At 38.7% G+C, this 12159-nt stretch overlaps 1 protein-coding gene across 1 annotated transcript in view; it reads right to left on the reverse strand.

Moving 5' to 3' along the window:
- TMPRSS11F (transmembrane serine protease 11F) overlaps nucleotides 1–12159 on the reverse strand; it is a 146168-nt gene that overhangs the window by 59247 nt on the left and 74762 nt on the right. Inside the window, 4 exon segments of the mRNA XM_061191010.1 lie at nucleotides 1956–2098; nucleotides 3661–3746; nucleotides 3748–3918; nucleotides 7697–7939. Coding sequence (XP_061046993.1) covers nucleotides 1956–2098; nucleotides 3661–3746; nucleotides 3748–3918; nucleotides 7697–7939 — 643 coding nt within the window.

Genomic DNA, 12159 nt, shown 5'->3' on the forward strand with positions numbered 1-12159 from the left:
TGCAGACTTTTTCCCGGACTCCCTCCCGGCTAGCTGTGGTGCGCTAACCCCTTCAGGCTGTGTTCACGCCGCCAACCCCAGTCCTCTCCCTGTGATCCGACCGAAGCCCGAGCCTCAGCTCCCAGCCTCCGCCCGCCCCGGCGGGGGAGCAGACAAGCCTCTCGGGCTGGTGAGTGCTGCTCGGCGCTGAGCCTCTGTGTGGGAATCTCTCCGCTTTGTCCTCCACACCCCTGTGGCTGTGCTCTCCTCCGTTGCTCCGAAGCTGCCCCCTCCGCCACCCGCAGTCTCCGCCCGCGAAGGGGCTTCCTAGTGTGTGGAAACCTTTCCTCCTTCACAGCTCCCTCCCACTGGTGCAGGTCCCGTGTCTCTTCTTTTGTCTCTGTTATTTCTTTTTTCTTTTGCCCTACCCAAGTACGTGGGGATTTTCTTGCCTTTTGGGAGGTCTGACGTCTTCTGCCAGCGTTCAGTGGTTGTTCTGTAGGAGCAGTTCCACGTGTAGATGTATTTCTACTGTATCTGTGGGAAGGAAGGTGATCTCCCCGTCTTACTCTTCTGCCATCTTGCCCAGACCCCCCTCTCTTGTATTTTTTCCAGGAGCATTTGACTTCCCAGATACAGGCAGAGAGAGAGAGAGACTAAATAATTGAGTTCTTCCAGGTTTGGGACTTTGTCAGACAGAAATACTGGGAAGAGAGAGCATCAGGTTGGCTTGGGGTATTAGCAAAAGTGTTTAAAAAATGATCACAGGGACTTCCCTGGCGGTCCAGTGGTTAAGACTCTGTGCTTCCACTGCAGGGGGCAGGGCTTTGATCCCTGGTGGGGGAACTAAGATCCCACATGCCGCAAGGCATGGCCAAAAAAAAAAAAAAAAAAAATGATCACAGTGAAATCTAAATTGGATAAGTGGATGGTGGAAGAAAGGAAAAGATTAATGGGATGTGAAATAGCAGAGAAGCTGTGCTCTACAGGTCTCTATGAAATTGAAGAAGGATGATATTCAGCCAACAAATATTTGTGCCAGGCACTGTTTTAGGTGTTGGTAATACAGCAGTAAAATAAAATAGTTGCTCTAAAATGTGTGCCTTCATGGAGCTCACATTCTAGGTTAGTGAAAGAGACAGATAATAAGCCAGTTAAATAAAATATATTGTGTGCTGAATGGTGCAAGAGCTAAAGATAAAAATAAAACAGAGAAGGGACACAAAGAATGTATGTGTAAGTTGTGTATGTTGAGGGGTGAGTGTTGGAAGGTTGGGGTGTAACAGAGTGTGGCCAAAGAAACAGAAGTAGTTGAAAAGCAGGCAGAAGGATTGAGGATTGTTGTTAAATAGGATGACTTGGGGATTTAGTGTTGCTGGAAATGGAATAGTTTTTGGTGACAAAGCTCAAGGTGTGACCCTAAGAATAGGTGACTGAGGAACTAAGAATCCAGCGTTTAAATGAGTTGACGTTAATATTGCAGGCCTTGGGATGGAGACGAAATCTGTTTCAGGTGTCAGTCATGAAAGGATGAAAGGGACAAAGTAGAGAGATTTGGAGGTGGGGGAATAAAAACAAGATGCGTGAGATGAATAAAGTGGTCTTCAGAGGAGAGGTTTCTCTGTCTTTTGATTACAAATTTGTTTAAGAAAATAACAATAGAGCATAAGAGTTATTGTGTGAACCAGAAATTTGGAGCAATAGACTTTAATTTCCTAATTTGTAAAATAGGGATAATTATAGTAATGCTTCAATCTCATTATATTAAATGAAATAATGTATAAGAAAGTGCTTAACATTGTTTTGGCATAGTAAACACTCAGTACAATCATTTTTGTTATCATGTTTATTTAAGCAAACTGAGTCTTTGGTAAAATTCATGTCATTTTTTTCTCCCAGGTAAAGTATATGCCCAAATTAGAAATAGTTAACAGAAACTTTCCTTTTAAAGTTTTGACCTTGACTTTGGACTTAACCTTACATGCATCTACTTTTCCATCCATGAATCCAGCACATAACATTCCTGAAGTTATCAGGCCATCATACACATCCTTTCTGTTACACACATCAGTGCTTATGGTTTCCACCCTGGCTTGCTGAAGTCTATTTTGTGTAGGTCCTATTACACAAACAAATGTTAAAACGAAAAACATGTTCTTTGAATAGAGCTATATCTAAGACTCGGAAGACACATAAATTGTATATTCCTAGGAGCAAAAGCATTAAGATTGTTTTATTATTTAATTATTGCCTAATTTTATTTCCTGCGTCATAAATGTCTACATGCAAGGAACAATACACATACATGACCCAATATTATATCATATTTGTGGCTCTTCAAGAGTTATTGGAACCCTCAAAACTACATGCAATATTGTGTGTGTATGCCCTTTTTTTTCATGAGAAGAGGGTTCATCACACTGATCTTGTCCAACTTCACATTTTTCCATGTAAGGAAATTGAAGCTCAGAGAAGTTCATTGATTTTCCAAAAGCTACTCAAGAAGAAAGCAGGATACAAGCTGCACAGGTCTATTTGCCCTACTCTATGCTGTATAGCAGCTGTCCCCAAACTTTTTGGCACCAGGGACCGTTTTCGTGGAAGACAATTTTTCCATGGACCAGTGGGTGGGAGGGTTGGTTCAGGCGGTAATGTGAGCGTTGGTTCAGTTGGTAATGTGAGCGATGGGGAGCAGCAAATAGAGCTTCTCTCGCTCGCCCGCTGCTCATCTTCTGCTGTGTGGCCCGGTTCCTAACAGGCTGCAGACCGCTACCAGTCCATGGCCTGGGGGTTGGGGACCCCTGCATGTTACTTCAGGTGTTTCAAAACATGAGAAACAAAACAAATGCCCAAGAGACACCAACAATATGACACCAGCAGAGAGAAAAGCCAATGGTTAGGAGGAGAGAATACTGCACAACTGAGTCTCAAAACATTCACAAAACACTTTCATGTTTATGATCATTATATATCCTCATTAAAATTAGGAAGAATTTAAACCAAAAAAGTATATGAAGTATATGCTAGCCGGGAGTGTTTACATCTGGCAAATATACATTTTGTAATCCTTTACTCCCTTGTACTCCCATAGCATTTTGTTCCTTCTTATAGTATCTAAAACAGTCTGTTCTTTTCATCATGTTATTGACCTCTCCCTTTCCTCACCACTGCTCCAATTAATTGTGAACTCCTCAAGGACAGGTGTCTGATTCCTTTTACTTTTTAAACCACAGTACCTTGTTCTTCTCAGAGCCATACACATTAGAAACATCCACTTTTTTTAAAAAATTAATTAATTAATTAATTTTTATTTTTGGCTGTGTTGGGTCTTCGTTTCTGTGCGAGGGCTTTCTCTAGCTGCGGCGAGCTGGGGCCACTCTTCATCGCGGTGCGCGGGCCTCTCACTGTCGCGGCCTCTCTTGTTGCGGAGCACAGGCTCCAGACGCGCAGGCTCAGTAGTTGCGGCTCACGGACTTAGTTGCTCCGCGGCATGTGGGATCTTCCCAGACCAGGACTCGAACCCATGTCTCCTGCATTGGCAAGCCGATTCTCAACCACTGCGCCACCAGGGAAGCCCAGAAACATCCACATTTTAATGAAGAGTCTAAAGAGGTATCCCCTAGATGCCTCATTAGATCCCAGGATAAAATTGTACTAAGTAAATTATGTTGAACAGCTCACCATCATCCACAATGGATCCAAACCCTGTGACGAATACACTTGTTTTAGACAGCAACTTTATGGATGAATCTGGGAGGCAAACTCTGAACTACATTTGAAAACTCAACTCGGGTAGCAAGCTGAGCCAAAGCAATGTCATTTTCATTTGTTTCTCTATGGTAATTCTCATGAAAGGTAATTTTCCTCACACTTCGTTGCACTGCGGGTGGTGTTATAGTTGTGCCAAAAGTAGCAATTCATTGACTTGGGTCTTTATGTCTGCAAAATATAAAGGGTAAGATGTGTGATGCTTAACTGTATCCTTGAAAAAAAATTGAGACCATATTCTCCCCAACTATTGGAATTATGCTCCTGAAAAATCCCTAGGGTGAGAGAATTTGCAGTTGATGACCTTATGGAAAAAAGAGGTTAAAATATTGATACAAATGAGAGTATGAAAGCCCTTAAAATATTTTACGTACTCTAAAATTAAAGAGAGTACAGTAACTAAATGGAATTCCATGCTATGTTTGGAATAATAATAGTAATGGGTACTATACAATTAGTTTCTAATATTTTAATTCCTTGTTTATTAGAAACTCTTCAAATTTGATTTCTTCTATAATTTCAGTGAAGTATGTAGAAATTAATTTTGATTTGTTTTGGATATTATGCACCATAAGAGGTATTTTCCTTCTGTATGAGACACTCCATCCATTCTTATTTTATGACTCACCTGTCAGCTCTTGTTTACTGGGTCTTACCTTGATCTTTGAGATAAAGTGTAATTTGTCTGCTTCGCAAACCCTCATATGTACACAGGATTGTTTCTCCACCCAAGGCCCATACCCTGCCCCAATACTCTAGGGCTAAGCAGCCCTATTCAGTGTCATGTTGTTAGTGCTCCCACCACCTTTGACCTGGCCTAGTCAGTCCCTCTTACTATTTTTGAGGCTCTTCCTTAACACAGATGCTTTTCTCTACCACAAGGTTACATAACAAGCAAATTCTGTCTACTCCTATCATCTCTTTACCTCCCTCTTCTAATCTAAAGCCCAGTTCCCTCTTTGTCTAATTATCCCTTTCAAGAATGACTAGAAATATATAGAAACTTGAAATTCTCTATGTAGAAGAAAATTATTTAAAGGGAATTATTAAAAGGAAATTATTTAAAAGGAAATCAGAAGAGAATTCAGAAAGGGGATTTCCTTGTTCATGCAGGATTACTGTGTTGGTGAATCATAAACTTTTAAGTGTAATGAAAAACCTGAAAGATCAGTGGTTTTCAGAGTACTCTGCACTGCCCCAGGGATGAGCAGGCAGAGCCTAGGGGCGGAGCGATTGGGATATAGGGAGGGCTCCTCTCTCATCTGTTGTTGTTTCTTTTTTAATTTCCACTTGGTTATGTATATAATCTTTTTTTTTTTTTGTCTGCATTGGGTCTTCATTGCTGCACGCGGGTTTTCTCTAGTTGTGGTGAGCGGGGGCTACCCTTCGTTGCAGTGTGCAGGCTTCTCATTGTGGCAGCTTCTCTTGCTGCGGGGCACAGGCTCTAAACGTGCGGGCTTCAATAGTTGCAGCACGCGGGCTCAGTAGTTGAGGCATGCGAGCCCTAGAGCGTGGGGGCTTCAGTAGTTGTGGTGCACGGACTCTAGGGCACGCAGGCTTCAGCAGTTGTGGCACGTGGGCTCAGTGGTTGTGGCTCGCGGGCTCTAGAGCACAGGCTTCAGTAGTTGTGGCGGATGGGCTTAGTTGCTCCACGGCATATGGGATCTTCCCGGACCAGGGATCGAACCCGTGTCCTCTGTATTGGCAGGCGGATTCTTAACCACTGCACCACCAGGGAAGTGCCTCTCATCTGTTTTACTTATTTACACTTTAAAGGAAGATTTTATTCAAAGCAGAAATCTTAGGGCTGAAGCATTCATTTGAAAACTAGAATTCTGGAAGCTACGAAGACCTATGTTACTTCAGTCCTTAAGGAGCTCATAAGCTAATGGAGTGGACAAAACAGGAATACCCATCTCTTCATGCATCATCAACCAGAAAGGGAGTCTCCAGTCATAGGCACAGTTCAATATGTTTTGTGGATAAGAACACTGAGACTCACTAAGAAGTTAAATGGCTTGCCCAAGTAAGTCACATATCCACCTGGTTACTGTCAGAGAGACATGGCCTAGGTCTCTTGATATCCTGTCAAGAACTTTTCCCCTACACACTCTTGTTTCACAAAGACTGGGATCTTTTTTCATGGACATAAAGGTACTAACATTTGTCTTAAACAAAATTTTTAAAAATACACTAATTCTGTAGGAAAAAAACATAAAAATTTTAAAAGTATTTGGATAATTGTGATATTGCCTTCAAAGAATCCTTATTTTTCCTTCACAACAGTACACTGCATTATGCAGTTACATGAAATTATATCACCTGCGAAATGGAACCCTTTCTCTCCAGGATCTTTACCTTTCCCAACTCTTTTATATTATTATTATTACTGGCATAAAATATGCTATTACATTTCTCATATTTTAAAAAATCCTTCCTTTGAGTCCACAACCACCCCCAACTGTCAAATTTCTCTGCTCCCATTCATTTAAAAACTCCTTGAAAGTGGCATCTAAACTCACTACATCCAATCCTTCTCCTTCTTTTCTCTCTTGAATTCATTCCCATCCCCATCATATAATCACAATTTCTTTTATCAAGGTCACCAGTTATCTCTATTTTATCAAACTCAATGGCCGATCCCCATGTAGGTCTGCCAACACACAGAGATGGCACTGGACCTGCCGAAAATGTATCTCAGTCATTATAGCTTATATTCTTCACTAAATGTATTGACATTCTGGGCTTATTTATTTTTAATTTATATAAGCAAAGATCAGTTATACAGCAAAATAGATGACACTCCCAAACACAAGTGTGAAGATTGGAGGATTCTGTAAACATGAAAAAAAAATCAGAAAGCCTTGAAAAATTAGTGAGACTCAAGTTTACCTAAGGCATGATGCTAGTTATTTTCGGGGTTGTGAATTTGTGTGAGTCCCTTTTCTCTTCTTTCATGAGAGAGTGACAGACAATCACCTTAAATTCATTAGGTCATTCTCATTGCACATCTGCTCCATAAATAAAGGTGTAGGCATCTTGAAACAATTGCGGTGTTACCTCAGAAGGATGATCAAGCACATCCTAGACACACCAAGGATAGTTTCCTCTGAAAGGGTGTGTGAACAGTGCCACTGGCCAGGGCTTTACTCAGAGCTTTTGTCTTTTGAGGGTTTAAAAGGAAAAACTTTCTGTACCCTGATGGTGAAACCTCAGGGAGAAAAGATAGTGTGTCCCTGATCTTGGGGCAATAGCGTGCCTGTGCATGTCTGTGTATGTGAAGTGATATAGCTGAGTGTTAAGAGCTACAACTGTGAAAGCCCAAGCAGAGAGCTCCTTTTGGGTTGTGTATGACCAGTCTTACATACTATGAGGGCAGTGATAAAGGCTGGCTGGTCTCTCTCACCATCCACACACCTCTCTGGTCCATAAAAGCCCACACAGTTCTTGGATAATGCAATTGGAAGGGAGAGCTTCAAGAGTGATACCTTTGATTTTTTTCTTTTTTCTTATTTGATTTTTTTTTTCATCACTTACTGAAATGATGGTGGATGTTGATAGTTGGAGGATAGATGGAATAATATTTTTTAAAGTGGCTGAATTTTCTCTTTAAATAGGTAGAAGAGTTTAAATTTGTTACATGTATAATAGTCTTTAAACTAAAATAATTTATGGTATAGTAGAAAAGATCACACTGGTGTCATGATGCTACAAGAGAATATGTGGTAAGAGCCATAAGGATGATGCAAACCAAACACGATAGATACGGAGAGAAGGGTGAGGGGATGAGTATGATTGGGGCGTAGAGCAACCATAATGTATTTAGGGGATAGGGTCCATCCAGAATGGAGTAGAGGATAAGCTGGTGAGATTGGACTCTTCCCAGCACTAAATTGACGGTAATTAATAACTGAGTAAGGAAGACTAGCAACAGCTCTAATAAACTTACTTGCGGAAACAGTGAGCCGCCGTGAGCAGCCACGTGTTACTGATGAGGCTAGCTCCACACTGATGGCCTGCCCCTATGAGCTGGAGGCTGGCCTGCCATGGCCACTCCCCTTCCATAGCTGTTTCACTTCCTTGGACAACCCTTTCAGTAGAAGAGGATGCTGGTAATGGCATGTATGAAGATGTCATCCTTATTCCACAGTCTGTCACAGAAACATGCGTTAGTTTGTTTTCATGAAAAGGAGTGGAAAGAAAGCACATCCTGATTTGCACTGCATGCAGATGGTTAGACAGTCCATTGAACCTGCTATTCTTTAACCCATTCCTAGCACTCAGTCTGGGGTTATTCTGTAGGGGTCCTACTAATCCTATTGAGGTTCAGAAGAAATATTTACCAACATTTCAAGGCATCCAAACCAGGAATTAACTTCGGTCTCCATATAAAGCATATATGGATGAATAAATAGGTAGGTAGATAAATTACTGAGCATAAAAATATATAGATCCTCTGCTAAGGGTTTCAGATACATTTATAGCAAAATACTTTTCAAATGAGAAAACTCGGCTCTGGAGGAGAACGTAAACTACTGGAGGTCACCCAGCTGGTAAGTGGCAAAATTGTATATAAAATGAGAAGGATCCACATCAAAGCTTGTATTCTTACTACTGAGAGAGAGCCCAACACTGAATGTCGGTCATGATTCTGCCTTGACATGAATCTGTAGACTGTCTTTGAAAAGCCCTGAAATTTAAGTCTTAAATACAATGACTTTTTTGCTTTTCTAAAATTTAAAAGACTAGTTTTTTAAAAAATTCTGATTCCCTGATAGCAAACCCTCAATTGATTAGACTTCAAATTAACCTTAAGTAATACTTGAAAGTATATTAGCATACTTTATTAATGTGCTTTTTAACTATTTATATTTTGTTAAGAATACAAGTTTTTTTTTTTTTTTTTACAAAAAGGGGTTTTATTCAAAAACAGGTAAAAAATAGTTGCCTGAAATTATATTTACAAATTTATCATAACTCCCTTAGTGTTAAATAGCTTTAGCTTAAGGTGACCATAAAATTGAACAAATAGAGTGTCTAGGTTAATATGGTGCCATATCAGTAGTGCCTAATACTTCCTCTCCCAACTTCCCCTTAAAGTAAGCATGAAGATAATAATAATAAACATAATATCTACTAATTATGAGCCAGGCCCTATACATAGTGTTACATATATTTTCCCTAATTTTTATAACAACCCTCTATGTTAGATGTTATTATCCTCATATTGCAGATGAAAAAAATTGAGTCTATGGTATTGTTCAAAGGCAAAAGGAGCAAAATCACCAGAAATTAAGGAAGGATAAGAAAAATTATAAATTCTGGTAGTAATTTTCAGTAACTGCAGCATTCGGTTGGTTGGGTTAAAAAGCAACTTCTTAGATTACCCAAGCTATATCCCTGAACCAGAATTGTGTGGAGAACCCCAACAGTTCCAACAAAGCCACTGCTATTGTGATTCCCCAGCCCAGGGAATAAAGCTAGCCAAATATAAACTATAGTTTGAACCATCCAATTGTGACCCATCAAGTCTTTTCTCTGTGTGTGTGTTCAAAAGAAGCCACACTGTCCAGCACACCATCCTATCTAGGGACACAAGAAAGATGAAAAGTCTATGAAAATGTAGTTATTTTATTAAATGGTCTGAACGTGTACCCCAAAATTTATAGTTGAAATCCTAACCCTTAAATGTGATGGTATTAGTAGGTGAAGGTGCTTAAGTCATGAGGGTGGAGCTCTCATGAATGGGATTAGGGCCTTATGGAAGAGTGTGCACAGGGATCCCTAGCCTCTTCCACCATTTGACTATACAGCAAGACGTCTGAGTCAGAAGAGGGCCCTCACCGGACCATACTGGCACCCTGATCTCAGACTTCTAGCCTTCAGAACTGTGAGAAATATATTTCTGCTGTTTATAAACTACCCAATCTATGGTATTTTGTTATCACACAAGGAATGGACTAATGAAAAGCAATTTAAACAGAGAAAGAAAGAGCACTGGCACCAGTGAATGCTGGAGCTGGTGGTACTCTAAAATGGGTGGTTGATGTAGTTTTCATATACTCTATTTGTAAGATCAGAAATTAATCCTGCATCTAACTGTACGGCATGGTTAAGGTCCTCTAAATCAGATGATATATAAACTCAGAAGACAGATCTATCTCAGAAAGTTTTCTTCAAAAAATTTTAGGACATGTGCTTGGTATCAGCAAAGATATGCAAGAAAACATGATCTTATTAAACAAAAGTAGCCAAACATAAGGGGAAAATATGCTGTGATAAGAGTACACATAACGAAAGAGTTGTCTGTCACTAAAGAAAATTCAAAAAATCACAGAAATGTCATAACAGATATAAAATCCACGTAGAAGTAGTAAAAAGAAAAAGTGACACCAGATAACAGAGATAAGTGGTTTTTGGGAGTATAGATCTGATGAGATCTTTCAGAATGCAGAGGAAAGTAACCTGAGCTGGAACTAGAAATAATGATTGACATGGAGAGCAGAAAATGGACATTCAGGTAATAAATCATTTGTGTTCCTGAGGAAGAAAAAAAAGAACAATTGGAACAGAGTCAATCATCAAATTTATAAAGGAAGAACATTTTTCCAGAATGAGAAAAAAATAGTGTACACATTGAAAATGCTCATAATTTCCCAAAGTTTAATGCCAAATACAACCACATCTAGATCTCTTGGCAAAAAAAAAAAAAAGTTATAGGATAAAGATTTCCTACCTTCATCCAGAAACTAAAAAGGTAACCTATATAAGAATAAAAATCACACCAGCCTTAGACTTCTACTCTATAACAAAAACACTAGAATAAAAAGCAATAATGTATATACAATTATTTGGGAAAGTTTATGGTCCAGTAATCCTATAAAATGAGAAAAAGGAAGTAGAAAGAGATTCTGACATATGCGAGTTCTCAGAAAATATACCATCTGTATAATTTTCTTGTTTAAAAATAACTTGAATACAGCTGATTCACTTTGTTATAAAGCAGAAACTAACACACAATTGTAAAGCAATTATACTCCAATAAAGATGTTTAAAAAAAAAGAAACAGAAAAAAGAAAAAAAAATAACTTGTAGGTAGAGTTTAGCAAGCAAAAAGGTGAATTTAAAGCAAGACTCAAGAATGAGAAATAGTAAAAATATAACAAGAGTCTTTAGTGATGGGTAAATAATTGTAATATTGGGATAAAATGGAACATGATATTTTGAAAAAGAATATTAATAGATTAATAGATTTCCTGGACATTTCACTTCTCTTCATTTAATGAGAGCTACGTATGTGGCGGAAGAAAATACATGTGGTAGAATTTTGGTTATTGAGGATGGTCATAGAATATCGTTATTTTGATATTAAAACAACCTTTAGAGTAAAAAGTCAGTATACATGACCAAGAAGGCTGAAAAATGATTTTTAAAAATTGTAAAATAAGAAACTCTACAATTTTAACATTTTTTATGGTGGATATTTTACTTTAGCTTATATAATCATGTATTAGGGAAATTATATTATTAGGAATTGAGATTTAGTTTGAGATTGCCATTTATAGAGTGCTGGAAAATGTCATATTTTTCTTTGGAATATAATTGATTAAAAATAAAGGTGGATACCATACTCTTCATCATTTCTAATTACTTCAGGAAGAAGTTGTCACTATTATGTGTGGAGATTCTATCTCAAAATGTATTTAAAGGATTTTCCTGATGTCTAACAATAGAGAAATTCACTTTAGATGATCTGTTTCTTCAATTCATGGCTGCTGGGAGGGGAAAAGACTCTAGGTCCAAAGGACAAGCCTTATTTTTTGGTATTAAATCAGAAGTAACTACACTTGGAAATACTTAATTGGAAGCAGTGAACAGAGCTGGAACACCTAATGCCTGTGAGATGTATACTAGAGTTCAGGGAGAGGAGTAAGAAAATAAAAAGACACAGTCCCTTACCTTGGCACTTACAATCTTATTTGAAACACATTATTTTACTTTCTCTAATTATATGTTGGCATAGAAAACTACAAATGTCTCTCAGTTTGGTTTCCAACTAGTTGTGAGGTAGTTTTAGTTTCATAACCTTTTGAACTTCATTTTCTTCCACTTTTGGTGGAAAATAAAATGACAACTTTTCTGAGTTTGTGTTGTGAGGAATCAATGAAGAGATGAATGAGAAATTGTTTTAAATTGGAAATAAACTAGAGAACCTGTTTACAGTTCGTGTCAATTGTTCTTCCAACAGGGGTCAACCTTCATAAAGATGTCTGTTTCTTTGATACTATAGAAGCTAACCCCCATAACTGACCAGTAAAGACCTCTGGGAGTCAGGATACCTGTACTTTAATTCTTCCCCCAAGGCTTGCTAGTTCCATGTCTGACATCTTACTTGAGTCTAGTTTCCTTAAA

Source organism: Eubalaena glacialis, chromosome 5 (genome assembly GCF_028564815.1).
Source record: "Eubalaena glacialis isolate mEubGla1 chromosome 5, mEubGla1.1.hap2.+ XY, whole genome shotgun sequence".
NCBI lineage: Eukaryota > Metazoa > Chordata > Mammalia > Artiodactyla > Balaenidae > Eubalaena > Eubalaena glacialis.